General features: G+C 37.0%; 2 protein-coding genes across 3 annotated transcripts in view; one reads left to right on the top strand and one right to left on the bottom strand.

Annotated features, from left to right (window-relative positions):
• crm (cramped chromatin regulator) overlaps nucleotides 1–14,349 on the bottom strand; it is a 54,844-nt gene extending 40,495 nt beyond the window's left edge. Inside the window, exons 1-3 of the mRNA XM_083136027.1 lie at nucleotides 14,106–14,349; nucleotides 2,691–2,772; nucleotides 306–628 (exon numbers count right to left, since the gene is read on the bottom strand). Coding sequence (XP_082992153.1) covers nucleotides 306–627 — 322 coding nt within the window. The 5' untranslated portion in view covers nucleotide 628; nucleotides 2,691–2,772; nucleotides 14,106–14,349. The remainder of the gene's footprint in view (nucleotides 1–305; nucleotides 629–2,690; nucleotides 2,773–14,105) is intronic.
• An 802-nt stretch (nucleotides 14,350–15,151) lies between these two features.
• The window catches only part of Stim (stromal interaction molecule), a 102,312-nt gene continuing 99,405 nt past the window's right edge, over nucleotides 15,152–18,058 (top strand). For both annotated transcript variants that reach the window (XM_083136013.1, XM_083136004.1), the window contains exon 1: nucleotides 15,152–15,587. In XM_083136013.1, the coding sequence (XP_082992139.1) occupies nucleotides 15,365–15,587 (223 nt within the window). In that variant the 5' untranslated portion in view covers nucleotides 15,152–15,364. The remainder of the gene's footprint in view (nucleotides 15,588–18,058) is intronic.

Genomic DNA, 18,058 nt, shown 5'->3' with positions numbered 1-18,058 from the left:
TTCATGGCATGGTGCAAAGCCCAGGGGAGCACTTTACTTTAAATACCTATTAGGTGTTACTTAATGATTCACATCCATTAGCAAATCAAGTCAGACCTGATTATTTAATATAATTCACACAAACAGAATCTTAGGGAGAATTTACACCGAAGCGACATCATCAATCGAACGAAGACTTGTGCAGCCTGCCATGCCACTACAGTGTGAAACGTTGTTGCTGATTGGCTCATTCCCAAGTGTCATGTGTCACTTGTCACCTCGGTGCAAATTCTCACTTAGAAGTACTTAATGTTTCTACTTTGTACCTTTTTTGTCAGGCTGCACTGAAGGAGTGGCAACTGGAGATGAAACATCAAGTTTCAATTTCTTGCATGCCCGAGTACTGGATCTAAGTTGAAAGGTGGAATTCTTATGGCTAATAGGCGTGGCACTTTCTCCTTCTTCGCACTGTATGGAAGAGAGCTGTTGATCAGTAACAGCTGAAGGCATCTCTGTGGCTGAATTCTTACCACCAAGGCTGGGTCCCAAACTTGCAGTAGAGAAACGACCATCAGACGAGTTGTGTTTTCTCTTTTCTGTGTTGCTATGGTTTCCAGAGTTTCTTTCAACACTCTGCACTGTTTCCATGCTGGAAGAGAGGGGAGGTAGATGAGAAGCACAAACAGAGTGGACACTTAAAAACACAAACAGTAACAAACAATTCAGAGGTTCTCTGCAACGAAATTCAAGACCAAAATAACGATTAAGTTTTAGCAGACCGAAGTCTCTCCCACATATAGTCTCCACGAATGAGTACCTTCCAGGCACGTGCATTACAAACTTGCAACGAAGTACAAAAAAATTATAGCTGAGAACTAATTCTCGTAGAGATGAAATTGTTTACAGTATTTTTCTATTATCAGAATGACAGGACTTTTAGCGGAGGTGAAATCTCTACATTGTACCTCCCAATAATGATAGTTAAGAAGGAGGCACTTGAAATTTAAAAAAAAAAAAAAAAAAGTAAGTGGAATGCACTTGTGGCTACCACAATAGACCAAAGTGAATGAAAAAATGTATTATGTTGAATTGGTACATCCTTACAACCATGCAAAGATGAACTGAAAATAGGCTGTACAAGAAAAGCAGCGTTGCCACCTTACAGAAAAACCCCCTCAGAAAATCGCCTATAGCGTGAACCCTACGGATGCTGGATGAACCAAATTTGCAGGGAAGCACAACAAAAAGCCCAAGTAATTGCTGCATGGTGCAACAGCACTCAGAGGGGTAGGGCCTACCAAGTAGATCTGTTATCGGATGATGGGTGGTTTGTGCATCAAGTTCAATAACCACTGTCCTCTGGTATAGGAGATCAAGCCTGCAACTTCTCTTCAAGAAGTTCCCCAGTTGTCCTCACGATGCTAGGTTGACACTGGAATTTCGAAGGTTGACATAAGGAATCAAACCCAGGACTGCTCACACTAACGGCAAGAACTCTAACCATTTGGCTATGCTGGAGGCCTAAAATAACTATTGGAATGGCTACAAAACAAAGTTATGATTTAAACTTGGGATTTACACATTCCCGATCTCGGCCATAGCGGAGGTGGTTTGATCAGCACCATTCTCTGGTTGCACCACGTACTCACCAATGAGAGACTGAATGAGTTCTAGAACTGTCTATACAGCAATATGTAATGTCTCCACTTATTTTCTGTGGCTTTTTCAAAAGCAATTCCTACAGATTGTCTCCAACATAAATAACACTGTTGTTTATTTATACTTGCTGCACAAGATTTTTACTGTTTATATATATATTTATATATGTGGGAGAGAGAGGGAGGTAGGTTATGTTTGCTAAAAGTAGAAATCTCCTAGTTATAGATCAAGGAACCAAATCCGAAACCCTGGGTGGAAGCAGTGGTGCTAGTGTTGCTAGTTTAAGTCACCGAGATATCTGTGGTTTGCATATTTTCTGAGGTTTCAGAAATCTTAGTGCTAGTATAGTTCCGACCTTAACAATATGCTATATGGTTAATTAAATTGTACAAAGAGCAGAAATTATAATTTGTCCTTCTCACAATTAAGTCATCACCATGAATAAGTAATCATAACCTATGCCCCAAATTATTCATGTAATTTAGTGGCACGGTTGGCTTATCTTGCCTCAATTCTCAATTTGCATGGAGAATGGATAATAAAAAAAATGGAGCAATCCACTTTAGCCTCAGCAACATTCATATTAAAATGGTCCTACAAATGACAAATAAACAAAAAAGTTATTGTAAAGTGTAACATCTCACAACATGCCATCACCTGATTTAGCATAACCAAAAATGTCACCAACTTAAAGACAAAAGTTGGTGACATTTTTGGTTATGCTAAATCAGGTGATGGCATGTTGTATATATATATATATATACACACACACACACCGATGATGCTACGAAGTTAGCAAAAATTTTGAATTTTTCTACTGTCTGGTGAGTGTTTCCTTTTACCTTCTTTGATTTTTACTTAGCCCTTTTGGCCCTCCTTGCTTTTATCCATTATATATATTTATATATATATGAAAAAAGAAAAAAAGGAGCCAAAAGAAGAGATGAATAAAAAATAGAAGGAAACATTTATCACACAAAACACACACACACACAAATCAGAAACATTATAAAAAATTGTAACAAAGTTTACAAAGATGGTAATGTACATACCTTCAGCATGTTCATCGTGCATTCACACCCTCAACAAACACTGTCAATTACACACCATGCTGACTAGTTTGGTTTCAGCATGCTGAAAGAAACAAGAGTAATAAATTTGTAAGCCAACATTCCCAGTACACACAGCTATTACCAATTTAAAAACAGTTCAAAAAATCTTACAGGAATCATAGTCCTTCCATATCAATACAAATAATGAGCAACAAATGGTATAAAGATACTATTTAATGGAAACTGTGGAAGATGCATGTCATAACTATATATGCAGAGCATTTTTTTTTGGAATTTGTGGTTGCAAATGCAAGTCACAGTCAGGGACGGATTAAGACGAAATTGGGCCTGATGTACTTACATACTGTGATTATATTCTATTTTAATGTTTTTCTTGTTTTTTATAACATCAGTTTCTTGTAAAATTATTCTCTAATGCCAACCTGGTTATTAGAATTGTGCAATTATTACCTATTGTTAAGCACGCGCTCGTTCGAAGTATCGCCGTTTAGCACCATAAAAATTTAAAATTTGGCAACCAGCTTTTCTTAATGACTTGCTGATTGAGACCTAATTTTAGCAATACAAGCCCCAGAATTTTTTTCTTATTCGCAGGCATGTACTGTAAATTTATCCATGTTGTTGATATGATTTTTTTCTGCCAGAAAACGCACTACATACGGAAAGGGGGTCATGACAGGGGTGGCAACTTGTGTGCATTTTTTTAACGAATTTATAGGATGCTGGTGCTTCCAATTAAGTAACTAATCTGATATAGCCTGCATGTGTGTATTATTTTGACATACTTAAATATATCCAAAATTACTGAAATCATAAACAAAGTGGCCACGACATAAAGATAGTGTTACAAATATTTGTATCAAAAATACTTAACATATAGGCTATTGTTTGCTTACTTATAGAATGAAATATGATATGAAAATATTATTTTATGGAAGCAATGCAAATTCACTACAGTTTCAAAATTCAATGAAAACAATTACGTTATTGGATATGATTAAATATTGCTACTTTTTAGTTAAAGTAACAATATATTAAACATTCCCGTTTTTGCAATTAAATATAATGAACGTCAGATTGATTGATTTGTTGTTGTAAGTCTACTTTATGCCCAGAGAGGCTAATCGGTACTGAACCTACAGTTTAAAGTGGGATCCGAACGACTGTGCCATGTGCCTCCACCTGGTACCGACATACATCAGAATGAAAACTAAATGAAAATGTAGTGTGTACATTATGATTTTGTAGGACACCTGTACTTCAGACTCAGGAAGAAAAATTGAAATATATATAGTATGTCCCTCGAATATTTTATGCCCCAGGCCCCGTAATGCAAGATCATGCTCTGCCAAATACTTAATGACATATAGGCCTAGTATTCGTTTCAAGGCCTCATGCTAATGCTGCTTCTCCTGTGAAATTCACAGTCCCTGTTGCTCATCAATAGTTATGTTTTTCTACAGTCTAAATTCACATTCGGTTCATTTTTTAAAGCATTGAATTTGACTTTCTGATATTTCATGGTTTTGTAGTCTATAGCTTAAATGTCTCCAGGGCCGGATTAAGTCGAAATTGGGCCTGATGGTACATACCGTCAATTTTTTTTTGTATACAACTAAGTTTCAAGGTGAAAATTTTACTACCTGTGTCTAGGCATCCGAAATTGGGGCTCCAAATTTCATTCTAAGATTTATTTTCAGGTTAATATAGCAAAAGAAAACTGTTCCGCTTTCGGAAAATTCTTGTCTGTTTTCATCAGGGCCTCTTTCAGGAATGGGCCTAATGCTGCATCAATAGCACCCACCTTAATCCGGCCCTGGTCACAGTTATTTTGATGGTTTAGCAGAATGTACCACATCACCAATTTTTTTGTGACTATGAAATTCTGGTCCTAACACAGTGGAGAGTACATCCTTGCTTACATTGTAGAACATCTGTGTGTGTCAAATTACAAGAAAATATAAAATATCTTGACTATTTAATATACAGAAATATTTGCTACTTTCAGATTATTGGTTGATGGGTAATTTCATTTGTTTTAAATATAAATGTGGAAAAAAAATGTACCTACATGTGATTCACTCCACAGTGTAACAGTTGGGCTGAAAAGTTCGTAGGCTAACATAGTAAAAAATATTTTTTTGACAAAATTCGATTTTATTATTCAATATAGTTGCCTTTGAGGGCGATACAACGATTATAGCGGTCATACAATTTTTCGATGCCATTTTTATAGTACGATTTCTCTTTAGCCTCAAAATAGGCCTCAGTTTCGGCGATTACCTCTTCATCAGTGCTAAATTTCTTTCCAGCGAGCATTCTTTTAAGGTCTGCAAACAGGAAAAAGTCACTGGGGGCCAGATCTGGAGAATATGGTGGATGGGGAAGCAATTCATAGTCTAATTCATATAATTTTGCCATCGTTTTCATTGATTTGTGACACGGTGCATTGTTTTGATGAAACAGCACTTTTTTCTTCTTCAAATGGGGCCGTTTTTTCGTGATTTCATCCTTTAAACGCTCCAACAACGCTATGTAATAATCTTAGCTATCTCGATCAACTTCACTGTACGATCATTTAAAATTATTTTGTGGACTTTTTTGATGTTTTCGTCGGTAACAGCCTCTTTGGGGCGTCCACTGCGTGCATCGTCTTCGATGCTCATTTCGCTTAGTTTAAATTTAGCAAACCACTTCTCAACGGTTGATTTTCCTGGTGCAGAGTCCGAATAATGTTTATCAAGCCAAGCCTTGGCTTCAACAGTATTTTATTCCGCCAAAAAGCAATGCTTTATTAACACACGAAATTCTTTTTTATACTTTTTTTTTACAATAACAATAGCTGCTTCACTCACAATGCTATATATCACGAACTAATTATCCAGCAGCTGTGAAATTTATACACGTATCTTTTGAAGGTTAGTACTAAGTAAAAATCACATGGATTTAATTCTAGTAACGCCATCTATGAGTCAGCCTACAAACTTTTCAGCCCAACTGTTACTGTCCAATATTTTGGAACTGTTTCTGGACTCTTCTTTGGGAGACCAGGAATACAAATATTAAAAAATAGTTTTAAATGATTGACTTAAGAAGGGTACATAAAAAGTCAGGATTAGGCTGAACTTATAAGGAAAAAACACGTGGGCCGTACTACTTACTTGTAGTAAGTACAAAACTGTCCTCAATGGTAATGTGAATTGTGTTAAATTTCTTTGGTCAATCGATTTTATACTTTGCTAACTTCATCACAACTGCAAAGAATTCCCTACCCTGGATTTGAATGCAAGATGCCTATCTTATTGTACTGACTATTTCGTGTTTATCCATGCACTGCCAAAAAAGTGTGGAATACTGTTCAGTTTTCAAAGAACCGTGCTAGCCAAACTGTTTCATCTTATGAGTTAAGTTTCAATGTGGAAATAAAGGACTGTTGTTGTTACTAGAATATTAAGCCTGAAGTCCTTCAAAATGCTCGTTGATGACTGCTGATGATGTTGATAAACTGTTTCAACAATGGAATTTTTGATAAACATGTTATTTTCTTCACAAGCAATAAGATATAGTTTTTCTTCTAAATGACATAGTGGAATACCAATTTTATTTTCCAGGCTTTTACATTTTCAGTTATTATCCTTATCCCCTGAAGAGCTTAAAATCAAGGTTCCATGCACTTAGTTTCCCCATTCGTTTATTTTCCATGGTTGTATCAATAAGTATATTCACATATCAAACATAATGCATTACATGTTCCAAAAATTTCTTTCAAACTCAAATATTCTGTAACACATGAGCATCATCTTAGGTACATAAAATATACATATATATTGAAATTCCAAAAGTTAAGTAAAAAAAAAATCCAAGGAAATGCAGCTATATACAGGCCATTCGGATTAGCTTGAGCTCTGGCCTTGAGCTGCACAGAAGCCTGCCGTCAGCACGACGATGCGAGAGTTCCACTGAGAGCAGAGTTGCTAACTGCCTTAACAATTACCTATATCCATAATCTGACTTCAGAACTTAGTTGTTGGTAGGTGTGTTCGGTACTTATTGCATTTATATATATACATTTTTTTCGACAGTTTGAGAAGGTGATAGTTCAAGGAAAAGAATGACAGATGATTCATTTTGTTGGTGAAATCCCCATTAATTAAGCCCCTCCGCAAAAGAGGCATCCTCCCTCTCGGGGGAGGGGGGGCAGATCGTGTTACCACGAGTAAGCTGATTGTTGATCTCTGTTGCTTACGGTGTTTTATTCAATGGAAGCTGAGGTGAAAACTGGAATGCATATTGGAGAAAGCAAAGTGATTGACAGTCAGAGTTGAGAAATTATCTTAACGCACATAAGTTTTTAAAGAAAGAAGCTAACAGTGGTCTTGCGTTGAACGTGAAACAAGTGCAAAAGCGTGTTTCCGCATCTACTGACATGTCAGTAAGTACCTTGAAATGAAAATGATCGTTACAAAGTAACTGGGAAGGGATTAGTAACGCCTAAGCCAAGCATCAGGTTAACCTTGCAGCAGGTTTTCGCATATGTAGATCCAAACGTGCGCGCAAGAATATAGTTCCACTGAGACGGGTTCTATTCCGACACAACTGCATACTTGCAAGAAAACAGTTATTTAATTTGTAAAATACAGACAAAATAATACATCCATTAGCAGGTGTGGACTTGATCGGTTGCAATCACTGTGCAGACGAACTTGGATCCGCAGATTCGCCAACTGGAGTTTGTATTGAGCTGAGGAATCCCTGAAGCCCAAGTGCGAGTCGAGCAAGACTGAATACGTTGCAGAGCACGTGGAATCCGTGATACCAGTGTTGCACATCCCACTATTTTAACCCTATGTTTATTGTGATTAATAATCGTGCTATACAGCGGCAAGAATGGCTGCATCAAGCAAGGTCTCCTGTTCAGCGAGTGTTATTGTGGGCTTCATCCGAAGGGAAAAGCTCTTCAAATCAAGCAAATTGTTTAAAATGCATAATCCTCCTTACGGAAACAAGATCAAAGTAAAACAGGGCGTGAGGTGATTTGCCGTCAATGGGCGCACAAACTGTATCCCGGGTGTTGAATGATTTGTGGTTTGAGTTTAGGAAGAGGAAACGATTGTTTGTTGTTTGACTACAAAAGAATGTCCCCGGTATTAAAAGATATCCCCGGTATTAAAAGATATCCCCGTGAGAAGAAACATGTTTATTATTTGGACCAGACGTGCTTTAACTCTGGGAGGGGCGTGGGCGTTATATTGATTTTTTTTATATATATATATATCACCATGCAAAACCACCGCCAGGGCTGAAGAAACCGAGGAGAAAGGGAGAGGGGAAGGGGGAGGCTTATTGTTTCACCCACTGACGGCAATGACGTCTTTGTTGAAGGTGCATATATTTACTGTTCCGTGCAAGGAAAGGGATGGGTGATTAGCAAGAAATGGACAGACCAAGATTTGAATCCTGGTTTAGTGAAGTGATTCATAAATTGTAACCAGAATAATAGCAGCAGACAATGCACCTGATTGTATATATCCACAATAACAAATCATACTTTTTTTTTTTGCTGGTATAACTTGAAGTGCGTGTGTCTTACAGTAACAAAGGTTTTCATAAACGTATTTTTTTATAAACCAAAAACAATAATTTGTCATTAAATTCAAGAGGGCCTGTCGTTGTTTACTTATATCTTTGTTTATTTTTATTTTTGCGTGCTCGAAATATACACACAGGGCGTCCGGAAGGGGGGGGCAAGGGGGCCGTTCCCTCCCTGGAAAATGAAAGTCAACCAAAAATTATGTATTTCACACACATCATTTCATTTTAGCCACAATAATATGTGTTAATTATTGCAATAACACAATAAATTCAAATTTAAGCAATGTTATTAGGGAACTACACTCTTTTGGGGGAAATGTGACTTGTATGCCCCCTGGGAAAAATACTCTCATGTTTCGAAGATATTTCGCATTTATATTAAGTAATGACACATTTTTTTAAATAATTTATGCGCCGAAAGTACTTCTAAAATGTTATGTTTCAGGAGACAAAAAGAAACACAAATATATTCCGCTTGACATGCATGCGGGTTTTGATGTGTTGTGCGGTTGGCAATACTGTGGATTTTCTCAGTGTCTGCGATGTAAGCAGCTCGGCGGTTGAAGCAAGACTGGCACGGAAGATTCTGAGCTCAGTTCTCGCGCGGATTGATACATAAAACCTGCTGCAAGGTTAACCTGACGCTTGGCTTAAGAAACCACGCAGTAGAAACAAATTTAAAAGTGATGTGGACGAATTTGACAAATGTTTTATTCTTAGAACAATTGACGTATTTCACGATCGTGAAGGACAGCGTGCTACTTTAGATTCGTAAGCAATTTTTTTATTGAGACAACATATAATTTTGTCTAGTAGAATTGTAACTTCCGTATATTGCAACACTCCTCCTATGAGTCACGTGACGTCTTCCGCAGACGACAAACATTTTCTGCCAGAGTTCAGGCCAAACCTAATGTGCTGTACTGGACCTCAAACTTTTTACTGTTTGTAGCAAGAAATTCAGCAATGGCTCTTGAGTGTTGACGATTTTTCGCATTTTTGATAGGAGCACTAGTAAGTGATTTAGAATACTGGAAATTATTGTAGAAGTAAGCTCAAAGCTTGGAGAAACTAATTAGCACAGTTAGAAGCTTCGCTAAGTATTATTTACTGCAAATATGATTTGAAAAGTAGCATCTACAATTTGCAGCGAGCTGCTGTCCTAGTTTCCATGTCTTAGACATGGAGTTTTAGCAGATTTTCATGTGAGGCTCAGCGGGGGAGTTTCATCCACAAGACCAGATGTTACTTGGTCAGGTGTTGGAAGCATTTAGGAACATTATTAAACCTGGTCTGCCTAACAACAAAAGCATTTACCAACACACTACCTCTTCGGACCCCACACACTTGAAGTAGATGGCAGTAACAGTCCATGTTCAAGACAACAGTAAATGAATGACTGGTAACAGGCAAAGAATCATATCGGAATGTATGGAAAGGAAAAATCATTCTCCAAACAATAGGCAGTAAGTAATCACTAAGACACTGAAGTATGTGTTGATATAAATAGAAATTGAATCATGTAAAAAATGCCTGTGTACCATAATTAATTCGGAATTAAACAATTGGAATTTGAGACAGAAATTCAACACAGCCACTGTCATTTGACATATTATTTAATGGAAATTATGGAACTCTTTAAACAAGTACTCAGCCCAACAGATAGATCAAACTATATTTCAGTAAGGCATTACATAGTATTTAGTATGTACTGTACACTGACTACTTTATTTATGATGTAGAAGTAGTAAATATGGAGGAATCAACACTACACTTCATCCATACCAGACGTGCTCTCACTGCCCCGCATGCCAGATGTCGCTCCACGGGCGACTTTGACTGTGAAAAGCACTATACATGCAAGTGTTGTATTGTATGTCCTATATGCAGAGACCTTCATTTGTGAGTCCTAGGGATGGACGATATCGGAAATTACGATATATTTTTTCTGTATCGTGATATTGGCGTTATATCGTCTCCACGATACATATCGTGCTGGCGATATATATTGTGCCGGCGATATGTATCGTTCTCTTTTGCATGTTGCATTTCCCATCAAAAACAGAATAGTACTTCATGTAATAATAAGTTTGGTTCGTCACATTCGGATGAAAAAAAACGACATTGTAAGATCTGTACTTTGTACATACGTTAGCAGGCGAGAAAAAAAATGGAAACGCAATAATTAGTATGTAAATATATTGTACAAAAATTAATGGTAATGTTGCAAAATCATAGTAGTCTTGTGATCATTTTCCATTACAACCAAAATAAATTTTGAAAAATGTTCTTTCCATTGTCACAATATTATTTCACAAAGTTTGCAAATTTGTTGATTAGTGGCCTGGAATTCGTCGTTCTGGTAATAACTCTTGTCTACTCTTACGGCCAGCGGCTTTAAGAAACCTTTCTCGAGGAGGCCTCATCTCCAGGAAGCTATCAACTTGGGGCAAGCCCCAGTTTATTTTTACACAATAACATAAATTGGAAACAATTTTCTTTTGCCGAGTTCTTTGCACACATTTTTGAATAAAATTCCATTATGCAACGTTCTCAACGGAAACCAAAACTGCTATTATATAAAGGGAACAAAATGAATCTGAAACTACCAAATGTTTATAAATGTTCGAAGTTTGCAATCTTTTTACAAATTTTTTCAAACAAAAATTCTTATTTTTAAACACGGAATCCAAATATGTAAAACGAATGGGGGTGTTCCATTTGAAATTTCAAATTTACCACCCCCCACCCCCTAAAAGGGTTGATGATACATATTGTGGCCACGCTATATATCGCCAAAATATCGTGACGATACATATCATATGTTACAATTACATCATTATTTGCTTGTTTTGTTGAGCACCTCTTTACATTTAAATTATACTCCTTACACGGCCCCTACCCCTCCATGGACACGCCGCAATCTTTCCCATTGCCGTGTTCATGGTTTATGATTTAGGTTAATGAAAGTTTAACTAGAGAAAATGAAAGACATTAAATGATTGTCTGAAATTAAGGCATCCTTGATTGCATGTTGGTAACACTGTCACCTTGTATTCAAGGGGTGCTGGGCTCATTACAGTGGCTCAGATTAACTTTAAACTGTATGTCCAGTCCCAATTAGTATATCTTAGCATAAAGAGGGCTTACTTTATGAGATTGTCTGGAATTGTTTATACTTCATTTGTGAAAAGAGGATTAAGTAGGGCCTTAAGTAAGAATGGTCCCGGTAACGGTTCAGATTGTTTTATGATTTCTCCTAGCACAAAGACTAATTATCCTAGAATTATGGAAATCATTGTCACACAAAATTTCAACCTTCCTTAAAGTAATGAGCACTGTTTGGACCCAGGAAAAAGTTATTTATGTAAAAAAAAAAAAAAAAAAACAACTTAAAAATTACATTACACACTTCTCATGGACACGATATTCTCAGTCGACAAGCGACAGTAAATATCGTAAAAGCGTGGGAATGAATGTAGAAGTAAATCAGAACCTTAGTAGAATGCATTTAGAGACTTTATTTTAATGCTAAGGGAACCAAACCTAACTTGCCTACCCTAACCACGAAAGCATATATTGAACAAAAACCTTAAGTAATCGCTAAAACTCCGCAGTATGTGTTAACAGACGTACATTGAAATAAAACCATGTAAAAATTGCATTCGTAGCATGTTGAAATCGCAATAAAACAAAAGGAACTTGGGCTGATTTCCGCGAGCAAAAATCAACTCAAAACGTTCATAAACAACTAAATCTTCATAAATCATGCAACATATTCCACTTTCTCCAGGAGGTTCAGAGGGTCAAGGGTACAGTTGAGAGCTGAGAAGACTGCCAGTGCGGGGTGAGGTTCGGGGGTGAACGGGGAGGTAGTGTGGGGAGGGAAGCTTCGACTTGGTGTTCAATTTTTCAGTGTTGCCAGACATGCAGAAATCCCTGTAGGAAAGGGTGAGAAGGGTGAGAATCTGATAATGGAATCGGGACTTACAGTGTGAGGTGCAGTCTGGCGTTCGGAAAAGTTCGGAACCATTCTTGAACCTCCACGGATGATGTCAGCCACGGGACATCTCAAAGACCAGCAACGGCATAGGAATTCACACTTCTTCCGTGTTTTCGGAAATAAATTTGTTTTAAAAATCGAATGAATGTTCTGGCGTGTGTGTATAAGTAAATGTATATGTATAGAGCAGACTATATCTAGTAAACTGGGTCGCTGAAGGTTAACTATCAATAGAATTAACATGCAACGAAAAGAGGGAAAGCCGACTCGGGGGTTGAGCAAAAGTTTATTCAGTTTTTTTTTTTATTTGAGGGATGTAAGTTTGTGTTTATGTGTGTGAAAAGGTATACTTAGAGCCAAAATGACCATAAATTTGTCCTTTTATAAAAATTGTGTGGGGTGTTAGCATGGACGTCCGCAGGATTCTTTCCAGGGAGGGGCAAAGGACACATATTTTCATCTAAAATAGTGATGCCCCCTCAAAAAACACTCTTTCAGTCTGAAATTATCATGTTTCTTCAACGAATTTATAATAATTAACATAAATTACTGTGATTGAAATGAAATTATGTGTGAATTATATAATTTTTATGTACACATTCATTTTCCAGGGGGGCCGTGGCCCCCTCTTGCCCCCCCACCATGGGTGTTAGGGCGTAGTTGGTGGATAAATCAATGGGGCCGAGACATTACAACTTCATGTTCCATAATCCGAAAGTTGCAGTTGAAAGTTTGTAAATACAAACGAGGGAGAAAATGTACTACCCTGCATAAGTTAAAATTAATTGTTCCATGTCCAGGAGAGAATCATTAACAAGACGCTAGGAAATACACAAAAAGCACGCACACACCCTTACTTTCTTAGTCACGTTGGAAGCAGATTGCTTTGATTTGTGAAGTTTTACTCCATTATTAGAATTGCTTTCACTTGTTACTATGTAATATGTTCCATTCATTTGCAATGCGTTTTCGTACCATGCCTTTTTTATTTATGTCGCTGCCACCCTGAAGGGAAGACGAGCTGGCTGCACACGGCGACAACAGGCAGGTCAGTTTCGCATTCCTCAGCCTTGCAGTCTTCTCAGCTCCCAACTGTACCTTACTCACTACCTAAATCTAACAACAAATTAGTGGATAGCCAACAGAAAAACACATACAAGAAAAATACACTATCGTTGGCAAACTATTACATTAAGTCAAACATCATAACCCAAATCCATGTTTGATTCACTAAAATCATTCATGCATATAGTACCGTAAGTATGTAGGCAAATAATATGATGTACTTTCGTTCCAAATTTATGACATTGTTCTTATTGAATACACCATTATACAAGTTATAGAAAATTCTATAATTCGCAGTCATTCTTTACAAATGACATATCATGTTCAACCTTTGATTGACAACTCTAATTGGATCCTCTGTAGTACCTATGGAATGCCAACCCGATTATTATGCATTACAAGTTTTCGTTTTACAGATTTATTGCCGACATCTGTCATACTGTGAACAATAGCAACAAAACATCGAATATGTAAACAGATAGTCTTCAAATTACAAATTGCTAGTATTACAAAATTCTAAACAAGTGCATCAGATATTAATCTACCTACAGCGTAAAAAAAAGATGGTGCTTTTTCCTTGTGTGCATTCAGTCGACTTTTTTCGCAATGTACTTTCTCATATTTTAAAAGAGGCACAGCATAACCATTTGGTAGGTTTCTTACATGTATCTATAATGTCTTAAAGCATACATTACATTAAAAGCGACAAATTAAAAATATATATTTGTACAAACCATCTCCTCTATCTCGGTGCAAATGGCGTTAGCTGCTGGTGGTTATTATTTGACGAATGATTAGTAAATAAAACATAACTGAATATTCCTTTTTTCTTGTACCATTGTTAAACAAGACACGTTCGCACATCAGGTTTTAGTTATAAAAATAAAAGTTTTGCCAAAATACACGCTGTTACAACGAATTTATATTATACAACACCATCACAATTATCCTACTGCCACTGTTTTCATCGCACAACCTCCAAAGTTATTCAAGTAAGATGTTACATGGGGGTATTGACCGCCAAAGGGCCACAGCAAAAGGTTTGGGCCACAGTTCACTACTTTTTTACCTTTTGATCCTGGTCATCCTTTAATACAATATTATTAAAATAAGTCACTATAACTTGACTCAACCACTTTAAGTTCCAGAACTTAAAGTTAATAACGGTAAATTAAATAAATTAGGTAAAAATCACTAGCGTTGATAGAATCGGCTTAGGTCAAATAGAACAGAATAGTTGACATTTTTTATTAGATAGACATAGATGGCAAAGTATATTACTTTCTTATGTATTTGGAGCGATTTCCTTGTTATTATACCATAGGGTGAATAAGGATTACGCGAATAAGTAAGATCATAGAATTTCAATGCAAGCTGAAAAAATGTATTAACGTGGATACCGAGAAATTAAATAATGGCACTTCCATATACATATGATACGTATGTTACAATTACATCATTATTTGCTTGTTTTGTTGAGCACCTCTTTACATTTAAATTATACTCCTTACACGGCCCCTACCCCTCCGTGGACACGCCGCAATCTTTCCCATTGCCGTGTTCATGGTTTATGATTTAGGTTAATGAAAGTTTAACTAGAGAAAATGTTGTTTTATATATCCTATCAGCAAATTGTAAGCAAAATATTGTATGTGATGCTGTCGTGGATTGGTGTGGAAGTTCTTGATACAGGTGCATATGTGGTTCCGTTTGCTTCGTGGTTGGTCTCGTTGATCGCAAATCAACCGTCATAGCGCTAGTGAGTATGTACCTGCACTCGTTGCTGCTGCATACGTATCCACATAGTTTGTAAATAATGCACCTTTGCCGTATTTCCGGTGAGCTGTTAGCAAATGTTTTTTAATGGGTGCAATTTTTATGTAAGATGAAATGAAATACGTAGGTGTGTATTACGAAGTTCGTTTATCAGGCATATTACAATATTTTGTGATTGATACGTGAATGCCGAGCAATTGTATTGTATAGAACAACTATGAAAACAATGAATATTGTTAAGGTCGAATTATTTTTGTTTTTATGCATATTCTTCGGTAAAACTAGACATTGCAATGGATTGGACGAAAGTAATGGTAAAGGAAAAATCGTGCAGGTGGTGCAAGGAGAAACAGCCACGAAAACGTTTCAACCAAGTGAACGTATTCAAGGCAAAACTCCGGAAACTCTATCAACCAGAGATCATAACCAAGCAGAGAATGGTAAGTTTTATTTTTATCATTTTATTTCCACTACTCAAAACTTATTGTTTTCTCATGAAAATTAATTAACATTGTGTAAGTCTTTGTTGACCGAAAAATGCAAGATACTTAATAAAGCATTTAAAGGTGCAAATGTTGTCAAGCAGCAGTTTTATGGTTTATCAGCACTTCGAGTATTTTTGACCTACTACAGAATGTGAAGATAAATCTCTTGCCTGGCCTAATATTCGAGTCCAGTGTAACAACATCTGTTGCTTTTAATGTAAAGTGATAGTGAAACAAATCCACACATTGACAGCAACAACAAAATTCAACAAAATATAAGTGACCTTGAAGTTGGAGAGTTTTAGGTTAATAACAGGGCTGCAAGAGTACAAAATATATGAGATCTGCGTGTAATAGTGTCTGGAATATATCTGATGGAGGAAAGATGTCAGTAGGTATTATTAGGGTTAAACTTGTAATAATTGCTCACATCAAGGTCACAGAGACTACATGCCTGTTCTGTGGTGCTTATTTGATATGCTCTGAATATTTGCCCTAACCATGAGTGCTGTCTCCATGGGGTGGAGTATCGTGGCTTTTCATTCCATTTTTCCATCACTGTGTAGACAGTCACAGCATCTAAAGAATTTGGTTTGATGTTATTCCCATGCCATAAAGCTGTGCCCTGTATGCTAAGTCTACAGTTGCACTTTTCCATAAACAGAATTTTTGCTAGAACTGAAAGTTGAACTGCATAGGTTGATTTTCATTTTGATAAAGTGGAACGACTTAAGATGACCGGACCCCTCTCCGATTTTCTTCATATTTGGCATACTCACTAATTGAGGCCTAATCACGAATTTGAAGATAAAAGTTGTCGGAAACGTTTAGAGATTGCAAATTAAGCGAAAATGAGGCGTTAGTTTTCAGAATGGTAACTGTTGATTTTTGCGAAATTTTTGGTTTCACAAGGAAATATCATGACACCAAATTTTAACTATGTTTGCCTAACCTAACCGAAACTAACCTAACCACACATCAATGGTTTGTGGGGCTAGCGCCATTGGTTCGTGGGGCTTGCGTCAATGGTTTGCAATTATTTTGCAATTTCTAGATCCTGATACTACGACGACACCAAATTTTAACTGTTTGCCTAACCTAACCACATGTCAATGGTTCGTGGGGCTAGCGTCAATGGTTCACAATTATTTTGCAATTTCTAGAAGTTTCTGACATATTTTAACTTCAGATTCGTCATTAGCAGGTCTCAATTAGTAAGTATGTCAAATATGTAGAAAATCTGAGAGGGGTCCGGTCAACTTAAATCATTCCGATAAAGTTTATAAAATGAAACGAGAGTAGCACATCAGTTCTGAAACTGAAAACATGATAGCGAAGTTTCCACTGGTAACGGTTCCAAATGTTTAATGATTTTTTTGCAAGTTTTATATGAAATTTTGTAGAATACTGGAAATGATGTGGAATCCAAGTATCTGGTTGACACATAGGCATGCACAGACCCTCTGACTAAGGGGGCAGAATATAGAGAATATCTCCAATTTCGTTAATATTTGGTATACTAACTAAATTTGGCCTTCTAATCACGAATCTGTTGTTAAAATGCAGGGGGTCACGTCTGGAAAGCGTGAATATATATCTAGAGAGACACACACACAAACACATGAGAAATACACCTCTACTACAAGGGTCACTATTTATATTTTGAGCCTAACAATGAAAAAAACAGGAATTTGGCATTGAAAACTGCTTTATTGTTTTTCGAAGTATTCTCCTTTATGGTCAATACACTTTTGCATTCGTTTGTACCATTTGTCAAAGCAGTTTTTCCAATCTTCTTGAGACACCTCCATAATATGGTTTTTGAACGCATCAACGGCATCTTCCGCCGACGAAAATCGTTGTCCACGCAATTTATTCTTGACATTCGGGAACAAGAAGAAGTCATTGGGTGCCAAATCAGGACTGTACAGCGGGCGGATGACCCATCAATTCGATTTTTTGACTGTTCATAAAGTCGGTTGTTAGACGAGATGTGTGACAGCTGGCATTGTCTTGATGAAGAATGATCCGACGGCGTTTGTTTGTTTTCCGTATTTGACCGAAGACCTCTGGCAAACAAATTGTTGTGTACCATTCAGAGTTGACCGTTCTACGTTCCTCTAAAGGCACAGTTGCCACATGACCAGTTTTCCCGAAAAAACAGGCGACCATTTGTTTCGATGTGCTTCGAGCGCGAACAGCTTTTGTTGTATTGGGTTCATCTTGAAACACCCATACAGTCAACTGCTGTTTACGTTCTGCCTCATATGCATATATCCATGATTCGTCACCTGTTACAATGTTATATACGTCTTTTGAATCACCACGATTGTATTTATTGAGCATTTGTTTGCACCAATCGACGTGAGTGTCTTTTTGAGTTTTTGTCAAATTTTGTGGGATCCAATGAGAACATACCTTTCTCA

This window comes from Lepisma saccharinum, chromosome 1 (genome assembly GCF_977018435.1).
Source record: "Lepisma saccharinum chromosome 1, izLepSacc3.1, whole genome shotgun sequence".
In the NCBI taxonomy this organism is placed as follows: Eukaryota; Metazoa; Arthropoda; class Insecta; order Zygentoma; family Lepismatidae; genus Lepisma; species Lepisma saccharinum.
The sequence above is the reverse complement of the archived record's forward strand: the minus strand, read 5'-3'. Positions and strand labels throughout refer to the sequence as shown.